Source organism: Sylvia atricapilla, chromosome 3 (genome assembly GCF_009819655.1).
Source record: "Sylvia atricapilla isolate bSylAtr1 chromosome 3, bSylAtr1.pri, whole genome shotgun sequence".
Lineage (NCBI taxonomy): Eukaryota > Metazoa > Chordata > Aves > Passeriformes > Sylviidae > Sylvia > Sylvia atricapilla.
The window spans coordinates 84,214,983-84,241,221 of record NC_089142.1 but is presented as its reverse complement, the minus strand read 5'-3'; the positions used below and the strand labels follow the sequence as shown (position 1 = coordinate 84,241,221).

Genomic DNA, 26,239 nt, shown 5'->3' with positions numbered 1-26,239 from the left:
TATCTACCAGTGATAGAACAGAAAGGAACGCTGGATGTAGTCTTATACAAGAAAGTAATTAATCAAATCGGTCTCAGAAACTACCTATATGAAGAGAGGAGTCCCATTTTTCGCAGCAAAACCAGAAATTATAAAAGGACTCTGAAAAAGCTGCTGCCTTCTCACTTGTTTCTATCAAAGGATTGTTAGCACAAACACCTGTTTGCTGCCTTTTAAATTAGCTTCGCAGCTGAGCGAAAGAGGAATGTAGGTTTACGCAGGGTGCTAATGCACTGCTCTGTACGTAGTGCCAGCTGGGGAAGGAAGCACTTGGCTCTGTCGGGAGAGGGACTGGCTGGCATCCCTCGGGGGAGCGAACGTGACTCGGAGCTGGCTCCTGCTCAGGCACGAGCGGCGCGGAGCAGCGAGCCCTGGGCTTTGGGACACACAGGTGGGAAGTGGAGCGGCTCAACACAAGGACGAGGGCGGCGCGGTGGGCTGCCGCAGGACGAGCGGCACGACTACCGTCATTCCGCGGCACAGCCGGGCTCTGGGCTCCCCTCCTCGCCGCTGGGGGTGGGAAGGGCAGGCAGGGGGAGGTACTGGGGGCCGGGCGCCCTGCGGGCCGGCGCTGCCCTCCTCCCGCGGGTGGCCCGGCTCCCGCCCCAGCCCGAGCCGCTTCTTCGGCGCCGGGGGCGGCGGCGGCAGCGGGGCGGATGGTAGCGGCGCGGCAGCGGCGGGGGTGGCGCTGGGGGGTGCCCGTGCTGCTGGCCGTGTACGTGGGCTACCTGGGCATGGGAGCCGCCGTGCTGCAGGCGCTGGAGCGGCCGGCCGAGGTGCAGGCGGCCCAGCTCCTCCTCCGGGAGTACTGGAAGCTGATGGCCAACCACTCCTGCCTGCAGGGGCCCGCCCTGGAGCGGTTCATCGAGGTGAGCCCCGGCGCGAAGCGGAGCTCAGCGCCCGATGCGGGGCAGGCGCTGCCTCCCGCCCGGGGGACGAGAGCGGGGTGGGAGCGGCACCAACCGCGCCTCCTGCCCTAGAGTAACTTAAAGAAACAAAACCAAAACTCCCCAAACTTTTTTCCCCGTGTAAGTGTATGCGCACACATCATCTGTCCCGAAGAAGCCGCCCACGGCGTGGGAGCTTTCCGCGGGCAGCCGCGTCCCTCCGTGCCCACGGGGCGCGTCGAGCTCCTCCGGCGCCGCACCCCAGGCTGCGGCCGCCTGTGCTCCCCGCTGGTAGAGAGATGCTTTTGTTCTCCGCTGCCGTCCTGAGCGAAGGCAGGCGGTGCCGGAGTGTCCCGTTACGTGACAATTCCCTGCTGTTAATTAGAGGTGGTCTAGGTTTGCTCTTGCATTTACGAAGCATGAGTTATAGTCTGTGACGTCTTGTAAGTGGTACGTTCTAATGGGAAGGCTTTGTCGTGGTAAAGTTAATTGATATTTATACTAGTGTCAAGTCTTTTCCATCTTCCACTTGTTGTTTAAAGGGAAGTAGAAAGTCGTTAGGTCTCAAGTTATCCTTGAAAGTGCATCTGAAGATATTTGCAGGATGGTTGCAAAATGCAAAGCAACAACAAATGCATTCTTACTGAAGTACAGATGGTTGCATCTTATGATACAGATACGAGCGAAGTGACATATATGGGTTCTCTTAGCTCAATTTTTGCCTGAAAAAGAAAAACCTTTAGTATCGAAGTATCTTGAGTACTTAACCAAGCCCTTTGATTTCAGTAGGTGCTGGTAGTTGAGTATGTTCTCCTTGCTTTGGTATATCTGCCTCAAACAGATGTTGCCAAACACAAAGGAAAGCTAGGGTTGGTTTGTTTTGGTGGATTTTTGTTTGTTTGTTTATTTGCAAAAGAGGTGTATGATGGTGATTGAAACCATAGCAGCAGTTCAAAGAATCTAAAAGAGACTTGGATATAAACTTTTTTTTTTTTTTTTTTTTTTTTTTTTTTTTTTTTTTTTTTTTTTTTTTTCCCTTCTCTCCAGCAGAAAGGAAAATGCAGAAGCCATCAAATATGATAATCATATCTGGTGTTTCAGCAAGGCCCTGGTAGACAAAATTATGCCGATGCCCTATGTCATACCCTCATTCCTTGGCTTTCTGGTATATTCTGTGTTGGCAGTCAGTAGTACAGTGATCATATGCTATAAATTTGGACCTTTGTAAGCTACCATAGTGACCACTTTTATTTATGTTGTGTGCTGTGCTAGCTGTAGAATTTAGAGAGAAGTGAAAAGTATAGCAAAGACCAGTCTGGCATTTCATAAAGCTGGATCTTTAGCTAAGCTTCATTTAGCACAGGCCCCTTTAGTGTAGTGAGCGCCTGGTATGGCACTTGCCCAGGGGTTGCAAAGGCTTGGTGAATGATGGTAATGAGGTGCTAGTAGTGGAGAGAAGATAATCAGAAGTAAATAGGTAGCAATGTTATTCTGCCAGTTTGTTTGACATGTTTGCAGCATGACATCTACTCATTCTTCATACCCCGGGAATAAGACACCCGCTCGAATCCCTTTAGACCAGAGGCTGTTACGATATGCAGTGTGAGTACTTAATTGTGACTGAGCAAGCCCTTGTAGGGAAAGTTACAAATAAGCTTTGTTTCGTTTTATGCAGTGTCTGTGTGTGCCTTCATGCTCTGAGAAACCATACTCTGATTTTGAATGGCTTTGTGTGTAATTTTGAATACTTTAACACTGAGAAATCAATCCTTAAAAATCCACAGAACTGATGCTTTCCCATCCTATGCAGCAATCACTGGCATGCTCTAGGTGTGCTCAAAAAGAGATGTTTTTCTGTGCAGTAAATTGTTATTGCAGTACATTGCACATAGTTTATCAGGCGCTGTTATCACTGGCTCTCTTCAGATAAGAAACTGGTATTCTAGATACACAGCTGATTATTTGCTAATTAAGAAAGACATATAAAGAGTGTTTGTGAAAACTTAAAGCAGTGTGTGAATTTTAATTGCCTTGACATTACTGGCAATCCCTCATTGTTTTTCTTATAGCTCTTTCATTCCAGATAATCCTAAACTGTGTTTATTTAAAGTGTATAGGGGCCAATATGAAATAAATTCCTAGTTTGCTGAGCAATGTACAAACGTAATTTTATGACCTGTTTATCACTTAGTTCCTAGTTACCAACCAGGAGTGGAAATCCACTGTTCCCACCCTTATGCAGATGGGAGAACAACAGAGAACTCCAGCTTTGAGGAGCTAGCAGGAGAGCACTGAGTGAGGATGGGCATGAGGGAAGCAAAGCAAACAAACCATGCTGTAGTAGCTATACAGGTGATTTATCACTCAATTTCTGTGATTCAGGTCCTTTCCAAGGAAGAAGTCTTCTAGTTAAGGAAGGAGAAGACAGAAGGAAGTGAAAATAGCAGACCAGCAACCAAAACAACAGGGGAGGAGAATGTGTTAGAAAGCCTGTGACAGCTGTGGTGGTGGGCCCCTGCTTCCTGTAGCTGGATTTTGTTGTGGCCCTCGTGCCTGGAGGGATTGGCCAACTCTTCCCCTGCAGGAGCAGTTCCACGTTTCCTGGGTAGCTGAAAGTAGCACGTGCAAATGTTTTACCTGTCAGCCAAGAAACCGTGTGTGGTCATGTGTTTATAGGCACACACAGGGCACAACAGAGCCACTGTGGCCACAAGTCTCTCTACAGTGCATCCAGTAATGTTTACTCAAGGAGCACATAAGTTTGCCTTTGTTGACCCACTTAACCCCAGGCTATTGTTCTGCCATTGGATACAGTCTGAGCACATGCTCACCAGGAACAAGACTGAGAGCAGGCCATCCCTGTGAGCCACTAGACAACATGCAAAGAGGGCAAAATCTGGCCTTTTATTATCACTGTGGTGGTCATCTTTACATGCCAGAATTACAGGGTGTGAGGTCACATCAAGGGAAGCTGTCAATGACAAGACTTGCAGAAGATGGCAGCAGATGCAATGATTCCAGGTGATACACTTTAAATACAATGAAGAAATGTAGTTGGACTCAGCTGGGGAGAAAAATATCTATGTCCAGGTTGGTTCTAGATTTGGGAAAGTGAGGCTGTGCATAAAGAGGCCACTTTCTGTAAGGGTGTATTTCTTGGAGATGAGATCCTTTCTGACATTTTCGGGTTGGGGCACCTAGACACGCTTTGGTGTGAATGACTTTTAGTGCAGAATTCCCTCAGCTTTACTGCATAGTGTGAGTGTATCTATAGCTCTGGTCCAGCTGAGCTGTCCTCCAAACTCGCTCCTTTTCCTGCATTATTTTCAATGGTTACAGGCACTCAGCTGCCGTACTTGCCTGTGTCTATTTAATCAGATGATTTGCTGCAGGGCCAAGCTTGGAACAGCAGTTCATGTGTGTTACCCTATTACCATGACATCCTTGTCATGCTTTCCTTCCTTTTTTTTTTTTTTTTATAGAAACCTTTTGTGTTATATACATATTTCCCTAGTACAGATATTTCCTATATTTATTATATTGTTCTATTGGCTTTCTGTTGTAGATATATAATGCCATTTAAACACAGTTGCTTTCATAAAATGAGAAGGTGAAAGCTTGGCTAATTTTTTTTTTCCTAGAAAGATTTAAAGTTCAGTGAAAAGGGCCTAATGGTAAAGGGCCTATAAAGGTTATAAACTAAATGGCTGGATACTGTTATCTCCAGAGTCAACAGGTACACAGAGTTTGAGTAGATACACGAGCAATGAGATCCCATCTGACTGAAAAATCCTCATCAATACCTTGACTTGTAATGACCTTGCACCAGCAGAGAATTGTGACAGCTGTCAGGAAATAAAATCCTGCAACACAGCTTACTAAAATAATCTTGCATTCAGATGGTGCAACAGGAAGGGGTGAGCATCAGACATCACTTGCCAGTGGTGAGAGTCTTTAAGGAACAGCAATGGCTTCTGGTATTGTGGCGCTGTAATATCTGTATAGAACCCAATTTGGTCAAATTAACTTGTCACAGATGTAATAGGGTTGATCCCCTATAATTTTTCTGTCCAGCATCATGCTTATCAAAATGTACTAGTGCTTTGCTTAAGTTACAGCAAATTCATCATTCTCCAGACCTATTGGTTAAAAGAGCTATGGGTGACTTACCAAGAATGTGCATTCTGTGCTAATAATACCATCTTCTAGCATACATTTGACAGAAGTTGTTGAAGGTAGAATCATTATTCTATAAGGCAGTAGGCTGGCACTATATCATTAGACTTCTTGGAAGGAGATGAGAAGGCATACTGGTGACCTCTTTCTGGTTAGCTGACTCAGCTCTGGATCCTCTGGTAGTGTTTAGTACCTGTGTTCAAAAAGAGAAAGGCAAGGGAAAAAGTATGGTAGCTGATTGTATCCTTCCTCTGCCTAAAGAGATGTGTTCTTTTGTTCCCAGTTATACCTTGTCAGGCTTGGTGGGAAGTAACCAGGGAGTGTAGCCAGCTGACATTGAGTGGTGAGTGTCTCCATAACCTGTCCTACCAGAAGGTTTGAGACCCACAACTAGCAGTGAAGAGCTAAAGACTGAGGATGCCTTCTAAGAGAAATAGTAATTCTTATCAGCTGTTTGAAGATGTAGGTTGTTCTTATATGCTCTTATATGTTCTTACTTGTTCTTCATACCTTATATTTTTTATGCAGTTGAAAGAAAAACAACTAGGGAAAGAAAACTCAGTTTTACAAGGATAATACAATGCAACCTTTCTGTGTTCTGTAAATTATGCAGGCAGCTTCTTTCGACAGTCCCTGCCTATTTCTGTTGCAGCCCAGCTGTTGAGTAACTGTTCCCATTGGGGTTTGGGAAGTAACTGGGATTCAGTAACACTTTGTTTCATTAATTGTGCCACAGATTCTTCCTTGATATAAAAGCTTAGTTTTCAGAAAAAGTACTAGTAGCATAGGGTACCATTGACAGCAGCATTACTGCACAAGACTACATCTTTTGCTCCTTTCCTGTTGGCAAGTCTAGACAAATTCTAGAAACTGTAGTGCAGACCCAGCTGCAAAGTAAAAGTGCTCCTGCTCTCAGGGCTCCTTTGGTTTTGAGGAACTAGTGTCAATTACATTAGCAAACATTGCTGGGGAGTCAGGGGAGCAGTTACTGTTGGGAAAGATGGGACAGGAAGGGCTTATGGATATGATTGTCTGGTAAGAAATACTGGAGATATAAAATCTGTGAGTGAAATAGAAATGAAGGGCAGCTTTGAGATGTAGGCATGGTAGGCAGGAAGACGGTGATTAGCTGGAGATAGGTTGAAGGACAGAAAACAAAAGGACCCAAGAATGCAGCCCCTCTCCACCCTGCCAAGGCATCAGGAAAAAGTAGATAAGAAGAGCAGTCTTTAGAATATAGGATGAGATGGTAATTTAGTAGTTCTCATAGGTTGCATGCAAAGTTTGTAGGGTTTGTATCTTGTGCCAGTTGGTCACTGTAAATTAGAATACTCAACACAAAAGGAGATGTAATGGATTGCAACAAAGTCCTCGCTTTATCATCTACCTCCCTCTTTCTTACCACTCTGATCCCTGCACTCTTCTTACCTCTCTTACCCCTCTTAGCTTTTTTACCTCCCTTCCCTCATACCCCCCTCTCTCTCTCTCCCTCTCTCTTTGGGGCTTCTCTTCAGCCGATGCTGGTGGCTGAAAGCAGCCCTCTTTGCCCACGACCCTTGCAATAAAACCACGTGTTTCTACAATATCTCAGGTCTGCAGAGTTCCGGCTCCGTGCTGTCCACGGATGCTCCTACAGTTACTTGATCAGCTCTTGGGTTGTTCAAGTAGCATAATGTTTAAAAAAAACCCCAACACTATGAATTCAAAAGAATCCAGCTGGGTTTTTAATTATTTTTTTTTGTATTTTATGCCAGTTCTTCTTTCAGACAGAATTCATTTACGTTTCCTCTACAGACAAAGGATCAGAGCTAATGGCTGGGAAAGATGTAATTAATAATCTATTTGTCAATTATTTGGAAATTAATTGACCTTTGTCCTTGCAATCTGAGACTAAGGTTAATGTTAACCATTTTCTCCTTGATTTACAGCTGGTATTCTATGAGACATAAATGAATGTTTATATGCCAACATTGCACAGAATTTCCAGTGCACAAAGTTTGTGAGTTGTTTTCCCATTAATCTAAATGGTAGCTTGGTGCCTTTTGAACACCTTTCCCTCCTTTATATGTTGCAAAGGTGAGGGAAAGTGTCTGGAATGAGGCAAGCCATTTTCAGGAGGGCATGTATGACCTGGAAAACTGATTTTTGTACATGAATATGTAAACTTTGACTAAACTTGGGAATAAAGTTTCTTACACCAGTCTGTTTTTGCCTTCCTTGAGAACTGCTTTCAAATACACTTGGTAAATACTGCTTTTACCTTTAAAGGTATCTCAAGATTACTGTGACCTCTGTCCAGAATGCCACAGTTCAGAAGCAGGGGGCAACAGCATTAACTGGAGCCACAGTTTATAAAAAGGTCATTTATATGACTCTTTCCCTGATGGTTTCCTCCAGGAAAAAAAAAAATCATGAATTCTTATGGATATATTTGGTAGGCTCATAATCTTTTGGGGGTTTGCTTTTGTCATTTTTGCTTAACTTGTCCATTTTGGGGAGGGCAGGCGGATTAGAATTAGTCTGTTTAATCATTTATATAAAGCCTGTTTTTTGCTGTAAAGATTATGGGGGGAAAGAGAAGCATAGTGTTCTGAAGAAAGAGATTGCAAAGAACATAGTGCCTCAGTTTACATATACACATTCATTCATTCTGTACTGCTGATCTTAAATGCCTTTTTTGAAAGCTGTATCCTAGTCACATGCTGTTGTGACTCAGTGCAGAGGTGAAAGATGGAAATTTTAGTTCATGTCAAGGAGGTCAGATTAAATAATGGTCCTTCCTTTTGCAGTACTTGGTGATCAGAAGCCCTGCTGCAGCCACAGACTGGTGATGGAGGGGCCCACTTGTGATGATAATTGTGGAAGAGAGGAAGTGTGCCAGCTGAAAAGCTGGGAGTTGCCTAAAGCTGATAACACAGCAAACATTGTAAATGAGACTTAGGGGTATGGCTGAAGGATAGAGTGGCTCTGCAGGAAATACAAAAGAATAAACCTTCATTTTGTGGGGAGGAAGATGCAATACTCAAATGTCAAGTGGGAACCAACTGTAGTTGTTGGGGCTGGGTTTTGGTGGTTCGGTTTTTTGTTTTGAGGTTAGTTTTTTTTTTAGCTAGACAGTAGGAACAGATCTTTTGAGTGTAATTCAAAGTGTATGGTTTAATTTTTGCTGGTATCACTGTAATAACTACTTTGGGTTTATTGCTGCAAAGCTGTGTAGCATGGTAAAACTCCAGTATAGGTGAGTCACTGATTATCAGTCACTGGTGGAAGTGCAGCTCCAGAGCTGTGAAGGGTTAAAATTCAGGCTGTAGGAGTGATTTAATTTTTTTTTTTTTTTTTTACTGTAGCAAGAAAATTGTTGTAACGTTGTGTTTGTATGTTGCTGCAGAAAACACTAGCAACCGATAGTAAATTACAAGGAAAGAAAGGAGTATTAGCATCCTAAAATAAGTGTGATAAGGGAGTCAACAGAAATCCACAGCTTCCTCACAGGGTTACCACTTAGCTTGAATTCAAGGAGGGAATTCCTTGCAGAAGTCTGCACAAAAGCAGGCTTTTGTGCTGGGATGTAATCTAACATATAACTTGCATTTGCAAATGTTAGTTTATGACATTTTTAACTGAAACTTCAGAGCTTATACTTGAGAAAGGTGGAGCCGAAGCCCAATCTGACTATTTTGGGGCATGTTTTTATTGCAAAGGTAACAGGACTGGCATCTACATTTTGAATAGAAATCTTTGAGTGAACGTCATGCTGGTGTTCTAATCACCAGCCATGGCAATATTAAGTAGCACCATGCAAAACTGCCTTGTGCAGTCAAAAACCAGAACAGCCTACTTGATGAGAAAGTGCAGCAGCCTGCAAATGAAGTTTCATTGACCCCTCAAGGTGTAAGAATTTGAAATCTCAATTTATAAATCCTATAGGAGTTACAATAATTCCCACAAAACTTTTATCTGTAGTTTAAAATGATGTAAGGATTAGCAGCTAAAGATGTAGTAGTCACTATGAACTGTAAATTATTATCACTTTAGAGAAGGGAAAATTAGTGCAGAGAAGTGAAACTGGGTTTATGTTGAACAGGTTCTCTGTCAGTAGAAACCAAAGAACCACTGTGTTCTGTTTTTTTCCGATTATTTTAACCACCTACCTGTTTCCTTTCTGCTTTTTGACATGCACATGACCTTTAAAGTTCTCAAAATATCATGCCCGAGCTCTGCAAGCTCAGTATTTTTTGGGTTTGGGCAGTTGGTGGTGTTGACTGGAGTATTGCATCAGGCAGATAACTGCTTTTGAACACTGGATTTAAGATGCTGCTTCTGCTAGTGCCTTTTAATTCATTAGGTTTTGAGGCAGACACTGTACAAATCACCAGCCTAATTAAGAGAAAAAGGAAAACCCCTAGGATTTCACCTCAAAGTAATCATAAAGTAAAACCAAGTTTCTAATTATCAAAGAGGCTGGCTAAGGAAACTAAGCACTCTACCATGCAACATGTGTGATTCACTTTCTTTTTAATACCTCTTGAACTCACAGCCTAAAATATAATTCAAATTTATTTGAAAATCAGTAGCAGAGACATATCGACACCTTTTCAATGGAAAAAGCAGGGAGAATTCTAGAGTGTTTATAGCTGGATTTTTTTCCCTTTGTTCTAAAATTATAAACCATTTTTATTTTTTCTATGAAACAGAGCAGTAGCCAAAAGCAAGAGTCTAAAGAAATATAGTAAATTAAGGAGAGTATTCACTGATATCTCCCTGAATGCTCGGTCAGCCTTCAGGAGTTTGCAATCCAATGACTTCCTGTGCCAGAAGTAATTTCTGTGCATTAATGGCCATCTATGGATTTCTCTTTCAGGAATCCGCCCCCATGGGCACTTCTGCAGGAAGGCAAGCTCCATTAGTTCTACTATTCTCAGAAGAGTCAATCTTTAGTTTTCTGTCATTATTGTTGCTGTGTTAAAGGTTGATTCTAGATAGTATAATAAAACATTTTTTACTTTAGGAAAACAAAATCCAGTATCCTTATCTGCAACCACTGTCAATCTTCCCTTTTAAGGGTGGCATCAGTAGCTCTTCCTTCCTAACAGTAATGAACTTGACATATTTTCTTGGAGTGTTTATTTATTCAAGTGACTTTAATTTTCATGAATATTCAGTGGTCTCCTTTGGGCTGGCTTCTACAGGTGGGTGGGCCTAATGGTTAATGACATTATCTGGGTGTTTGATAACAAGATTTAACAAAGAAATGCCTAGGGACTTATTGCTGAAGGGGCTTGGAGACCTCAGCAAGCATACCAAGTGCCTCAGTACCAGGACCAGAAGGCAGCTGGCGTGCTGCAAGCTCCAGGCTCAGTCTTTGCCCGTGAGTAATGGTTACATGGTACTTCCTTCCCATTGACAGCAGTGCAGGTCTCTGTGCCATTTTGGGCAAATGCTGTGGTCTGTCTGCAGAGCCTCAAGACACATCCAGTGCTTCCTGGCAGTAGCATCGCTACTTGGGGAAGTTAACAGTGTCCCTGGGATGCTGAGTTGTTACAAGTCACTCCAAAGCTGGCATGGGTGCTCACAACTGCTCAGCCTCTTGCGTCTAAACCAGACAGAACAGAAGTGTTGCAAAGATGTAAAACTATACATTTAATGACTTGGTTACTGCTGCTTGTTTCTCACATGATGTCTTTTGCAGGCTCTTTGTTTCCCTTTTCTGTATGAAAGCTCTTCCATTTCTTTGGGCCAATTGTCCCACAGGTTCTTGCAATACTCTCTGATTCTTCAGTGTTTCTGGCTTTAAAAACTTGGTGTTGAGTGTAATATTGTCAGCTGCTGAGCTTGTATCAGCAGGACATCAGGCAGGAGAGTGGACGACAAACATGCTGTGTGTTTGAGTTTTTCAAGGATCCCTGTTCCAGCTGATAATACATCTATCCAAGAACTAGACTGTTACTGTTCCAGCAGGTGTATTACATGTTCAAGACTAACTAAGAACTGCAGAGATCACATTTTACAGAAGGAAATTTTGAGGACAATATCAAGCTTTTTATTTCAAATTTAACTACTGGCTTCTGGATGGGGAAAAAATAGATCATCTGTATAATTTCCCAGTGTCTCTCTTGCCACTTGACTTCCTTTGGGAGTTATTTTATGTTCATGCACACTGTAGTTCCTGTCTAGGCCATTGTCTGCAGAGTTTCTTACACTTCTTAAACTGAAGGTCAAGTGTTGTCAGCCTGCAGTCCATGCAACCTTTCAAGTGCAGACACCAGACCTGGAAGAAGAATGATGAGTGGGGGAATTACAACTGTTCGAATCAAATCCTTCTGGAGGCTTCTTGAGGCAACCTTTTCTCTCTCTCGCTCTCATTTTTTTTTTTTTTTTCCAGGGATAGTCGCATGGAGGAGGGAAACAGAACGTGGTTCTTTTATGTCACTAATGCTATATACAAAATCTTTTTTTGAGTTGCTCCACTCACATTACAGTGACAATTTGCAGAAGGAAGCAAAATGCACTACAACATGTGTGGTCCTTAGCCATTCTCTGCCTCATAATTTAGAATTTAATAGATTTTAATGTGGCCCTGAGGGGTTTAAGTTGCTTTCAATTATGCATAAATCAAGATATTTCTGAGAATGCACTATTAAACACTGTTTATTGCTTAGAAAAATCTGTTGATCTCTGAGCTGCTCCTTGGTGTTAGTATGAGAATTAGTAGCTCTGGGGAAAAGAGATAATGATCCTTGTAGTTAAGCTGCTTCTTGGGGCCCTGGAAACAGCTTTTAATTCACAGCTTTGTATGATGTTATATAAATCATATATATATGTTGTGTAGACTACAATACATCAGTAAAATGGGACAAAGCTTCCTTGCTTTGCAGGGAGGACATGCCAGTTTGTTTGGTGGATGTATAAACTACAACTTCCTTGTAAAACCAAAAACTGATCAAAATTTGAGTGTGATTCCTTTTATTATCAGTGGTGAAAGCTTTATCTCTTTTTTGTTAGGATAGGGACAGTATTATTTAGTATCTGAATGTCTTTTTCAAAGATGATAAATTTTATGTATTCTTGGTTACACTTTACATTCAAAGATAATCAGCTGTCAAGTGAAGTGTGGAATGTTTAGTGTCCATGCTGTGAATAATGTTGTTTTGGACACAACTGTCATTAGTTTTGTTGATGTGGGAAGGTGTAGTCACATGTGGGCACTGTTAAGACATCTGATATCTTATTTTGACATAACTCTGCACACTTTGGCTGGTAATTTCTAAGTCTTTCCCAGGAGGATTGAACAGAATCAGGCATAATGCTACTCCGATGTGTTCATTCACATTTGTGATCCCAAGATGGGGACATATTGGACAACCTAAGTAGTCTCAGTCTCCTGTAGCACACCAGATACATTCCTCCCCAGTCCAGGGGGTTCCCCTGCAAGGGATCTGTATCATTTACAGATACGTGTGCATTTGCTGCTCTGGGACTTCTACCATTGGAATATCCCATCTGAAAACATTTCATTGTCCTAATGAATATATCATAAGGCAGTCTTAATTATTGTCTCTCTAGGCCTTCTCTAGTTAGATCTTACCCTCCAATCTCTTCCACATTTATCTGTATAATTTACCATGTGCAACTTTCTTTTATTGCTGTAGTTGCCCTTTTCTTAGAAGCAATATGCTGGCTTTTGGCTTTTCTGACCTTGCAGCTCTTTGGTCTCTAAGGCACAAGATATCATCAACTAAAAGGGGTGCAACAGAATCAGAAGTGGTTGTAGTTAGGGATTTTACCAGCTAGAAGTGGAAATGCCAGTCACACGAACTTGCCTTAAAGGGGTTTTTTAGATCTCATCGTATTGTCTCTTTGCAGGGTATCATCCAAGCCTACAAGAGTGGCGTAACCCTCCAGGGAAACACCACTAGCCTGGGCAGGTGGGACTTCAGTGGGTCTTTCTTCTTCTCCATCTCTGCAATAACAACCATTGGTAAGAGTTCCCTTCTTATGGGGCCAAAGGTGGGAAAAGAGTGGGAATGAGGACCCATTCAGGTGCTGGCCAGCACTATGTGGTTCCCTGGAGCTTGCAGAAGGCAAGTAGAGAAGCACCCATGAACCCAGCCCTAGCAGTGCTTTGTCAGTGCCAGTAATGGTCTCTAACTGATCAGACACAGGGATAATTAGCTCAGGACATATTACTACCAAGATACATGGCTTCTGAGGCCTGAACTTCATGGTGCTGCACTAGCTGGACTTTCCCAAGTCTTGTGCACTCTGAGAGGTCTGAGGTGAATTGTACATTGAAATGGGCTTTTCCGATCACAAGGACAGGAATAATTTTTGATAATTCTTAATACTGGCTATTGCATCTTCAGAGACTTTATTTGTGAATTATTCCTCCTTATTAGTACCTGTATTAGATGAGGACCTGCTTGTTTAAGTGAAAGGTAAGTAGCTGGATAAACATCACAATTCAGTTAACTCAGGTTTCAGGAAATGTGTCATGCAAAGCCATGACGAACTGATGGAAATAAGTAGGGGGAGAGAAAATGGAAAAAAAAAGTACTAGGTACACAGCTAGTCAAAGCAGATGCTGTTAATTATTGTCAGTTCATGTCTCCTGTCCCCAAAGCCATTAATAACTTAACCTGATGTCTTTTTCTTATGGTGTGACCCAGTATTAAAAAAAAAAAAACACAGAGGAGAGAGTATGTGGAGAGATGGTTGTTGAGTATCAAAAATCCCCCATGAATTTCTTGATTTGTCATCTCTCTTCAATTTAAAGTATATTTTTAAATCAAGATTTTGCTTTTTGCACCCAAATGAAACCTTCTTTTGATTTCTGGTTGTTTTCGAAGAGACACTGGCTCTAGAACACTAAGCCCCCAAGCATGAGCTCAAAGAAAAAGAGGCTTTGTGGGTTTTCCGTGGGGGTGGAGGTGAGTGGGTGGTAGTGTGTCATCTTTCTATGACTCAGTACATCTGTCTGCCCTGCTCTTTTGCACACACATTGTTCTGGTTGGGAACAGTTTGAGTGTGTCGCACTGCCAGGCAAGGGTTGCACCAGATGATGGCAGTGGAGGCTCATCAGACAGCGGTACACAGGCTGTGGGTTTCCAGCACAGCCTGGTCAGTTCCTTCCAACCTTTGGTACAAAGCAGCATCGGCTCAGAGCTGCTTGGCTTGCCTCAGTAGTGAATCCTAATGAGTTTCTAAGCCATTGGAGTGACTGTTTCACCACGGCCAATTTAAGTTAATGATATTCAGGGAGAAACAAATTGATCATGTTAAAATATAAGGAAATGTTGTGATGTTGGCAGAGATCTAGCCTAAACTTTCTGCTCTTCTACTAAGAGTGGCTGCTAAGCCGCTCTTCACACCCACTGCCCTCACTCCTCTGTTTTTAGGTAAACTCCTCACCCTGATGGCTATAGGGGGGGAGGACAGGACAGGGCATGGCACAACTGAGTTGATAGCAGAGGCAGTTGAAAAGAACCAAATCCTACAGCTCTTTATCTCATAATTTTATAGCTGATGCTATGACTCTAGAGACTTGTTCATGATTTTCCAATTGTGGATTTGAGAATGCCATACAAGCCAGTTCTGTGCAGAAAACTTTACATGACTGGACCCTTCATTCTGCTTTTTCAAGTTAAATTGTTAGTTGTGTACAGATTAGTGTCCTAACACTCTGTTGATAACAATAAGTTGTAGAAGAGAAAACTACAAATGGTTTCACAGAGCCTCACCCTGAATCTGTTATCATAATCTCTCTTCATGCAAATTCTTGATATAGTGAGGGGTTCAGCCTCACTGAGGATACCAGGGCTGAACTGGGACTGGGAAGGATAAATGATGATGTCAAGTAAAGAGACAAGCTCCTTTCCAAACAACTCAATGAAGTTTAAAGGGGTGAGTCACAATAGGAAACTTCATGTATAAGGTATGGCAATGAGATAAATGACAATTTTGAAGGCTTCTTGAGGAATTGTAGAGGTTTTAGTGTTCTTACATGGCAAGGAAGGGTTTATCTCAGGCTGTGATTGTGGAACCAATGAAAGCAGGTCCAGTTGCACAAGATTAGCCTATAGGATTAAAATCCAAGGCATTCTGGCAAATGAGTTCAGGAAGGGTGGAGTTAAGATGATAATGCAGAAGAAAAATTCTCAGGAATTTAGGGGTACTATATAAAGATTTTGAAGACTGTGGATGGCCTCTATTCCATATGTTCCAGCTGCTGCAAGTCCTTTGGCCTGTTTGTCTCTTCCACGTTTTTCCTTTGCGATTAATGCTATCCATGCCTTGCTGGCCTCTTATGCGAACATCTTTGTGACGCTTGTCCTTAGTCTTCTCAAACAGTACTGCCAGAACCACTGTAATTTTTACCTTCATCGGTTTCCTTTGAGATCCTCCTTCTGTTCTGCCAGCTTCTGTATTTTACTTTAGGTGCTGTAACCCCCCTCAGAAGGCTAGGTCCATTTCTCAAGTCCTTACCAGAACATTTTCTCAGTGGGATACATGAAGGGATGCTAACTTCTTTCCTCATTAATACCAACTGAGGGGCATTAGGTTCTTTCCCCACTGACAAGGTTTAAATCCCCATGTCTCCTTTTGCAGCATCTTCTGCACTATATCCTTTTAAATGAGAGCCTCGTCTATTTTCACTACTAGTGATTAAAAACAAAGCGAGTTCTAACCTGCAGGCTGGACATAGCTGGTGCCTCATTTGCAGATGTTTAAAGAACAGATACGTATGAACTAAAATCTCTTGCTGATAGAATCACCCCAAGAACTGCATTAAATAACTTTTGGGATGGGCAGCCTTGGCCACCTGCTGATTCCTTCTCCCAGCTGTTACATTTCTGTGCTTTCCTCGTTGCCATCTTTGACATATCCTATCATGCCAGATTTTATATGTTATCTCATTTTGTGAAGATTTTTCCATAAGACCTTTATCCAGTGCCTTGAGGGGTCACCTTCAGGATTTCTATGGTACTAAACATGGTTAAAGAAAAAGCCAGCTGCAAGTTAGCCTCTCTATCTCTCAGACTTCTTTATCCCTTGCCGACACAAAGTCTCTCCTTTCTGTGTTTATTCTCCTCCTACTTAGTTTGGACTAACAGGGCAGAGGTCAAAGCTAGTTCAAAGTGGGGCACAAGATCAAAGTTCCTGAAGTCAAACGACCACAGGGTGATGTAATTTCAGAGAAGGTGCTAGGGAAAGGCTCTTTCTGTAGCCAGTGATGAGGCTGACCTCTCTGTACAAGGCTAAGAGTAGAAGGAGTGTTGTCCTCTCCAGCCTGAATGTCCCACTTAATATTGAGTAGATGGATGCCAATGCCTAGTGCTGCATTACTATTTTCTGGAGGCACAGCCACCAGAATTCAGTTGTGTAAATTTCAAGGGCCCTTTTTCAAATATAAAATGGGGCAAGTAAAACGTCTCACCATGAAGAAAAGAAGGGAAATACCTTCTTCCTGTTCTTTCCTTCTCTGATTAGCACAGTGTATAGCTCCTAAAAGCAGTAGCCCAAACGACTGGGAGATAACACAGGCATGGATCAGGCTATTCAGTGAGTGATGGTGTTAACCACACTGCTGCAGACATTTAGTAGTTGCCACAGAGGATTCCAGTTCAGGGAATAAAACAGTAACAAGTCCAGGGCTGTAAAATCCTGGTAGGGTAAAGCTTTAGGCCAGCAAGAGTTTTTTGAAGACACTGCCCCTCTGCAGTGCTGCCCAGTGTCTGGTGAAGCCCCTGAAAAGTGGTCAGGTTCCTGCCCATTGCTGGCTGACAATCTACTGGGAAATTCAGTTAAACTGACTTGATGTCTCAAAGTGGTTAAAATACAGAATAACAGCTTGGGACCACTTTCATATTTGAATCCTCTGTGAGCCTCAGGAATCTCTTATGTAGGGGAGTTCTCTGCTGATGAGTTGATCTTTTCCGTGCGCTGTGACAGCTGACAGAGCTTCTCTACAGGCTTGGCCAAGTAGGATGTGGCACAATGGTCTATGGGAGGTCACTGGTGGGTTTGGGGACAGCCACTCACGGCAGTATCCTCTGGGCTATCTCCTGAGCCCTGGAAATGTGGTCTGCTTTCCTGACTGCATGTCATCTCACCCAGCTGAGACTAAACCACAATACAGCTTTCAGTGTATGCACAGCATGAATCAAAGACTGCAGTACTCACCTGAAGCATTTTTTTTTCACTCACTGAAGCAGTGTGCTACCAAATTTTACTCTCATCTGAAACTTCATAGGGTTAAAACTATTAATAACTTCCCTGGTTCAACCTGCCAGGGTCCCAGTGTGTGGGGGTAGGCAGAGCCCCAGCTGCTTTGCCCTGGAGGGAGCCAAGCTGAGGAGTTAAGAAAGAATTTTGCAACTTCACCCAGAGCCCTTAAGACAAAAGACCTTCTAGTCACGTCGACCTGTCCGGAGACCCACAAGCCCCCTCGGGATTTTATGTAGATCTGTTACAATTGATTGGTTCTGTACCCTTTTCCTCCCACCCTGGTGTCCCATCAAAACCTCTGGGTTTCCTCTAGTCGGCAGAGGTTCCTTGTCCCTGGACCCTTTCGCTGGTACCCTTGCAATAAAAAAAACCTCTCTCTCTCTCGCCACGGCCGGCTAAAAGAGGGGCAACTCACAAGGACAGGAGCTGAGAGCACTGAGCTGCTGAAATCACTGAGCTGCTGAAATCACTGAGCTGAAAAATCTCTGCTCTGCCCGCTGCTGAGAAGCCCCTCTGCCAGCTGAGGAGCGCCCTGACCCCCCAAGAAGTTGTCTCTAGCGAGACATCCTTTGGGCTGGCTGTGGCTCTCTGGGTCCCAAGCGGCGGACCCCATCCACCAGCTGGGATACCAGTGATCTTCCCCATGTAAGACACAGTTCCTGAAATTCTGCCACCACTAGCTTTAAAATCAAATTCTTCAAATTTTTGGTTTGCTCTAATCATAAAACTGAGAAGCCAATGCAAGCAGTGTGGCTGCTTGGGGCTTGTGTCCTGTTTCTGTCCTACATCTACAGGCTTCATGCCTATGGCATCCTCCCTGGATAGATGAATTAGCAATAACTCTGACTTCCCATGCCAGGTGTCCTTAGCTATGTCCAATTGATAAGCGTTCTTCAACTTAGGGCAGACTTGGTGGGTGTAATGTGAAATCTCACAAGAAGGTTGAGAAGGCAAGTGTGTAAATATGTTTTATATAGTTATGGAGACATTCCAAGTATGAGGCAGGATAGGAACCCCTGACTTGCTGATCTTCAGGTGAATGTGGTTGTGGTACTAAATGACCTCTGAAAATGCTAATGCCTGTAGGATCAGAGGATAATTCAGGCATACCTGAATTATACCCTAGGAGGTCTCCAGTGCAACTGCCTGCTTAAAGCAGTCAGCTGTGAGGTCAGAGCAGTCTAATGAGCATTTTGTCATGGTCACCTTCCAACTAAACTGGGGCCATGCTCACATTTTCAGGAACCAGAGAAATATTATCATAAGGCGGTGTGAGTGATCAGTATGTGTATTTGTGGTTTTTTTCACTTTGAATTACACAAAAATATCTTTTCCATCTAAAGTGAATTTTCATATATCTTTTTTTTTTTCTCAATGAAATATTTGAATTTTTCATTAAAAAAACCCTGTCATTTTTTCCTGAGTTAAAACATCCAGATCACTTGTAAAGACCACAAGAGAAAAAAAGAGTTTAGATTTCCTGAAAAGTGTTAGAGGAGGAGCTGGTGGTGGGAGAAGCTGGATGGCTTAAGGATTTAATTTCCTCCAATGCCTGGGAAAATAAGAATGTGGCTCACTGAACATCACCCCAACTACCAAGCAGAGAAGTTTTTATGACTATTTAAATGTGTAATGCAAGTGAACTGCACAGTGGATACCTGGCTCCCAGGCTTAGATTAATTTCTGGTTGTTCAAAGCAAAATACTGTCAACAAAAGCAATCTGTAGATTTGGGATTGGACTATGTCTGTAGGAAGTGATGGCTTATATACTTTCAGATAGGAGAAAAGATTTCATAAGACAAGAGTTGCTTCTCTAACCAGTAGTTTTATCAGTGGTTTTACCAGTCAGACGCATTTCCAGGGAGATTTGGGTTTATGCCAAGTTTGGGTTTTTTCTGCTGATGAAATTTTTTGGTAAATTTTCAGTTGTTTTTTAGCCCGTGATAGACACTTTCTGTTCTGAGCACTTTTTGATGAAAATACTCTTTTATATCTGGACAGTGAGAACAAACCTCTCATTGTGGGCAGCAGGAAGTTGCAGCTGTCTCAGTTAACTGAGGGCACTGAAAGTATTGTATTGTGAATGAAAAGATCTTTTACTAATAAGTCTCATCATCTTAAGAAGTCAACAGAACTTCTGAGTCCCTAATGGACAGGAATGTAGGAAAAAAATCCTGAATTACTTAATATATGTAACAGAAGCACATGAGTTAAAGCACATGGTTATGAGCATTTAGAAATAAAACCACTCTTGGTTTGTTTCCTCCAAAGAAGCTTAACTTACATTACAGCTTATTTCAAAACAAGAGGAGCTATACATGCACTTAATACAGCTGCTTCAGTGGAAGCACTTACACTTTGATGCCTCTGCAGGGTTTGGTGATCATTTCTCAGTGTCTCTTTGCTCAGACATGTACCAGGTGACCTAGCAGAAGGCTCATGAAGGATGTGACACAACTGACTCATTTTCAGCCTCCAGCCCTACAGTACATGTCCCCCAGTACTTTCTCCTGGGCCAGGTCAGGCCACAAAACACCCTAATCGTATAAGAGGAAAATTGGAACTAATCCACTGAAATGTCACAGCCAGTGTGAAACACATCACATCAGACACATCTTTCTATAATTTGCTTAGAAGGGGTCATCTACCAGATGTACTTGCCTGCATGTCTCATTTGCCACACCTGTTAGTCTAGAAGTGGTGAAAGATGACAGAAAATAGTAATCACTGGGGGAAAGTGCATTAACATTGCAAAGCTGCTCACAAGCAAAGACTGGCATGAAGTCTTAATTTAGCCCCTTTTGTTTGACTATATTTCAAAACATCTAGTTACATAACAGCATCCCATTCTCCCTGGGGGATGCTCTCCCCCTTCCCAGGGACAGGCTTCTGGGGCTCCATTGGAGGTATATTGTGTGCCTAAAATTATTGATGGGCGCATCCTCCATATGATATAATTTGGGATTTGTGGGGGTACATATTCAGGTATATTTCACCCCCAGACCTTTTTCTGGGTGTGGTTTGCTGGTGCATGTGCAGAACTAACTGCAGAGTTGTCCATGGGGAGAGATTTTTGTTAGCAGAAACCTTGCACAGGATGTGTAGAAATCCCCAGCTCATAGCTGCACAGATTTCTGGTTGTCAGTTGGTGGCTTATTGCAGCTGGCATGTGACAGAGGTTAGTGAAGAAATGGGACTCTCGAGTTAACCGCAGATGTTTGCACTCTCACTTATCTGGGATACAGAGCCCAGCCCTGGGGCCTCTCCCTGCTGGGCGCTGCTCGCTCGCCCTGAGGCTACAGCACCCAAAAGCAGGGTAGCAAGGCAGCAGTGGAGGGAGCCCCTCTGTGCTTGCTGTGCCGATGGTTGGGCTGCGCTGGGAGGGGATAGCATTATTTGTGATTAAAAGATAATCTCCTATGGGGATGTACACCAATCCCTGATGAGCAGAGGTGATTTTGGAATGTGGTCAAGGCCATAGGTCTCGACTGGCTAAGGCACTGCTGAAATTATTGTGGTGTGCTAGTAGTTCTGCCTTTGAAAGCATCCTAGTTAAATATTACTTTCTTGTGGCAGAAAATACTGGTAATTACAAGTGCAAGTCTGCAAATTTATGGGACGTTTTAAAAAGAACTTGTGGGGAAGTAAGACAAATGATGAATGATGACAATGAAGAATCATCTGAGGACACAAGCAAGGCTGTGATTGCAAGGCAGGACCTTTTATTAGATCACTTCCTATGACTAGAAGAAAGAGGCAAAGTTTAAAACACTTCTTTTTTTCTTTAGGTCGGAAATTGAAGTATTTTACAAAGGTTAAATATAATTTCTCCAGGTATACTGACTCTAGACAATAATTTCGACAATTTAAGATGTATTTGGTACTTGTGGTGCAAAAGAGTATAAGCAAGAAGACAGTGTTAAGTTCACTAGTCCTGTGGGACAAAGGTAGAAAAGGGTGGTTGTTATAATTAAAACACTATTGTTGTGATTCACAGACCATCTGACAGCCATGCAGGATCATTTACTAGCAAAGCCCATGCCAACAATGCTTACAAAAATTGAACTAAACGGAAGGTTTGCATTTACGTCAGATCCCAGCCAGGGCAGTGGGTAGGGGAGAGGAAATTCACTGGCAAATGGAAAAGGAACTAAGCAAAATTGGCAGGGAAAAAAATGTTATTTTCCAGCCCACAATAGGATATGACAAACAATGGATGTAACTTACAGTTATTTTTAAAAAAGGTCCTTTTGGAGCAGTGACCTTCTCACCTAACTTTTGTTGATGATGGAGGTTTACCCCTCCAGGAGGAAGGGGCAAGCAGAGAATATTTGAGATTTAATTCTTCATTCCTCCCCCGTCTAGGCTATGGGAACCTGAGCCCCAGCACTGCGGGTGGTCGCATCTTCTGCATCGTGTTTGCACTTTTTGGGATCCCCTTGAACCTTGTACTCCTGAATGAAATTGGGCAGCTGATGCTGCTTGGGGTTCAGCATTGTGCCCGTCGCCTGGAGGAGGTGTTTCACTGGCAGGTAAGCAGCATGGACAGGCATATCTCAAATCAAACAAAGACAGAGGACATTGTCTGGTGTTTGAGATCCTATGACTAACAAGGACAGCCTGGCTGACTATTTGACCAAAATGGCAATAATACTGAGGAATAACTGGAAATGAATAAATTTAGTTTATGACAGCCCTATGAGGTGTCAGATAAGGTTGTTTATTAATTGAGGGAAATTCTGTGATGAATGACTTCCCCTACAGCAACAGAAGTGATAAAGCATTTAAGCAATGCACAGTCCTAGACTATCTGGTCTGTTTATCATCAGTTTTAGTTAGAATCGCATATGCAAGTTACATGGGAACATTTGTGGAACAGGCTTTAAACTGGCATGAGTTTAGGACTTATGAAAGTGATGCCCAAATTGTGTTGGCTGGGTGTCAAAGTTTAGCCTCAGCTAGCATCTAAGCACCATGCAGTTACTCACACCTTCCCAGTGGGATGGGGAAGAAAATCAGAAGAGTAAAAAGTTCATGGGTTGAGGTAAAGACAGTTTAATAAGTAAATCAAAACATGCTTGTGCATACAAGCAAAACAAAAAAAGGAATTTCTTCACCACTTTCCATCAGCAGGCAGGTGTTTAGCCATTCCCAGGAAAGCAGGACTTCATCATGCATAGCATTTACTTGGGAAGACAAATTCCATCACTCTGAACATTCCCTGCCCCCCTCCTTCCTCCAGCTCTATATGCTGAGCATGATGCCACATGGTATGGACTATTGGTCACTTGGGCTCAGCTGTCTTGGCTGTGTCCCCTCCCAAATTCCTGTGTTCTCCCAACCTACCCAGTGGTGGGGTGGGATGAGAAGCAGAAAAGGCCTTCACACTGTGCAGACACTACTCGGCAACAATAAGAACACATTTGCATTACCAACACTGTTTTCAACACAAATGTAAAGCACAACTGCCTGCTAACTACTGTGAAGAAAATAACCATCCCAGCTAAAACCAGCACACACATGGGACAGACGCTCTATTTATTGTAGTGGAATTCAATGAATGTTTGTATGCATTTGTGGAGTCCATCATCATCATCTGCAACTGGAAACCAAGACAGACTTTCCTTACTGCACCTCTTGTGACAATCTTTTTTTTTTTTTTTCTTCCGTCCCGTTTTGCTAGAATAAAGCTTCCTTCCTGATGAAGACCTGTGCACTGGTAACTGGCTTGTTATTGTTCCTCCTGCTACCTCCCTTGTTATTCTCTGAAAAAGAAGGCTGGTCTTATGATGAAGGCTTCTACTACTCCTTCATTACTCTCAGCACTATAGGGTTTGGAGACTATGTGATTGGTGAGTAGTTCACATCTCATTGCTTTCACCTACTGAACAGCAAATCCATGACATACAAAGCTCCTCAGTCAGTGGTTTGGCAGCACTAGCAATCCCCCGACCTGATTATCAGTATGTTGTGGTGGGCATTTGACAGGTTGGAAAAAACATGATTTCTGCCATAGCAATGCCACCTGTGGAAGAATGAGGACATTGTTTCCCAGTCAGTAAGTGGCACTGAAGTGGCCTGTCCCTTGGATGACTACGCCACCAGGCAGGAGTGCTATGGTTTAATCACAGTGGTTTCTGAGGGCACACATCACACTCCAGTGCATTGGCAGCATTAGTTTTGAGCAGATGCCACTCTGCGTCATCATTAACAGACAGGGACTGTCTCTCTGTCAAAACCCTAGATAAATGCTTTCTAAAAGGCAGTTTAAGTCACCTAGGTATAGACTGTCAGGCACCAGGCACTACCTAGATTTGGATGCCAAAACCCTTTGCCAGAGGAAATGGGTTTGGATCCACACCCACTGCATTTGCTGAAATGCAGGACACACCTTTTTGATAAAGAATTTCTCATTAAAAACAATTTGATTATAGAAACACATGCACCCTTGTGTTCCTGAGAGACAGAAAGAGTAAAACCTCCTGTAATGGATTTGCTGTTTTCTTCATAGTACTTTCTTGATGCTTAGACATCTTAGTGGCTGTTACTTTAGGACTTGTCTGTAATGCATCGAAGTTATGATTAGAGCTTGTGTAGGCACATGTAAATCAATTGGGAATAAAGTTAGCTTGGGCAAGGGTAGCCAGATGGAGCTTGACTAAAGCTGGGTCAGCTGAGCATTTTCCTATACTGATTTTACAGATGATGCTGAACTCTGTGCTACAGCAGCTTTACTTCTGCCAGCTTCTGGTAATGCATTTGGTATTCCTTCCTCTTCCAGGTGTGCCTTTACCTGTGTGGTACCTTTGTAACTGGAATACTGCCATAGACACACTAGGTTTGGTATGGGAATAATTGAATATGTCAGTTGTGGTATGTTGAGGCTAAACAATATTGCCTTACAATCCTGTATGTGTGGTTTATGCCTCATAAATAAGGTTCAAGTGACCATCACACTGTTTCCCTGCTAGTGATAAAGAGCTGAGAGGAATAACTGACCTGCTGGGAAGCATCTCTGCAGAAAAGGACCTGACAGTCCTGGTGGGCACCAAGCTGTCTGTGATCCTGCAGAGTGCCTCTGTGGCTGTGAAGGCTGGGGATAATTTCAAACTGTCTTCCAAGGTTTGATTGCTCTTGGAGGTTTTAGGACTACTCAGGCCTCTTTTCTCCTGCTCTTAGAGACTCTTTTGCTTGTATCTGCTTTAATAAGGCACATACAGTGGTGCACAAAACCTGCTTACCTCTCTTCCTGCAGAGACCGCTGCTACATGCTGATAGAATATTGTGGTGCTGAGTGATAAGTAGAGAAACTAAACTGTGTGCTTGAATGTGAATAATTTCACTTTGACATGGATGCAATTTGGGATTTATTTTTCTTTCTTATGGGTTATATTTGCAATTCCTAAGGACTACCTGGTTGTTGCTGACACATCATGAAACATACTTACAACATCTGTTTACATGCCAAGTAGATGGTATACTTGTGTTTTATGTAGAAATCACTACTATTCAGTGATATTTCAACTGTCTTTACTTTATATGTAACGTCTCCTTTGAGGCACTCTTGATCCAACATAGAAATGTTTTGGGTGATTCTGTTGTAGGGATGAACCCAGATCACGCCTATCCAAGCTGGTACAAGAATGTGATCTCTCTGTGGATCCTCTTTGGGATGGCCTGGCTTGCATTGGTTATCAAATTTTGCATCAACATTCTAGAGAGCTCCAGTGACTTCTGTCAGTGCAACAAGAAGAACATGGAGATCGCAGATGACTGAATGGATGGTAGCAAAAACAGTGTGACTGGACTTCAAAATGTGGAGATCTGCAGCAACAAGGACACAAAAATGAAAGGACCAGTTGAATCTCATTCTTACACAGCTCCTACAGAAGCCCTCTAGGGAGGAAGGCTACCCTCAGTGTCCTGTAGGTTTTAGTGCACCAGAGATAAAACATTTAGAAATGTGAAAGTGGAGCCGCCCTGACCTTTGAATGGGGTGAAAGTTTGCTTATTGAGCTTGAAATGCTTTTATTCTGAATTGAGCAATGACAGAATGTTTCATTTGCAGCACCACCACCAAGTATTACTAAGAAGACTCTTATCCAAAAGTAGATTTATGGAAATGTTATCTGCCCTCCCACCTCAACCTATGAGGTAATTTTTGACATCCTCAAGAAGCACTAGCTGTTGTCCATTTCTTTGTGTGATTCTTGCAGCCTCTAGTTATACATATGGCACTTTGCAAATGCCACAGCCATAAAAGCAAGTGCCATTTCATGCAGGAAACAAGTAGCATATTGCCAAAAATATGAACAGCACTGTTTAAAGCTATCTGGCAGTCATGGCAAATGTGCACCATCACTTGTATCTTTGTGCTTGTAAAAGGTGGCAACAAGGTTTTGCTCTCTGATTGTTCATACAGGGATGGCAATGAGGAAGATCTGGTAGAGGTGCCTGATAAAAACAGATCATTCCCTTTTTTAAAAAGCAATTTCTACATCAGAGGTCTGTTAATAAAAAGAGACTACTGGGTAGGTTATTCCTTACTTCAGAACTCATGTGGGTTTGTCCTTTGAAGTATTTTGCAGACCAAATGTCGTCAGCTAAATGTGACAGTTCATTTAGATAGATTTGTATTTCACCACATCTTGCAAGTCAGAAAGGGAGGACTAGAGGCAATTTTAAGAGTCAGTGGTTCCAACTTTTTCCTATCACTAATGTTAACGAGGGCTACGTCAATCTGGAAACAGACTGAATTTTCTTCAACTGCGATCAAGAGATGCTATTGTGATGAACTTCTCATGTCATGAATGATTAGTGTACTTGTTCTATCTAACATCTTATATATGACCACAAATGTCTTAGATCTGCAGAATGCCAGACATACTTATTTTTTTCTGTCAGTCATGAA

General features: G+C 42.6%; 1 protein-coding gene across 1 annotated transcript; it reads left to right on the top strand.

The window, feature by feature from the left end:
- Positions 1-695: 695 nt before the first annotated feature.
- On the top strand, positions 696-26,203 carry KCNK17 (potassium two pore domain channel subfamily K member 17). Its single transcript, XM_066316028.1, is given in 5 exon segments — positions 696-908; positions 12,966-13,080; positions 21,694-21,860; positions 23,012-23,180; positions 24,933-26,203. Coding segments are annotated over 5 exon segments (960 nt in total). The 3' UTR covers positions 25,229-26,203.
- Positions 26,204-26,239: the final 36 nt, after the last annotated feature.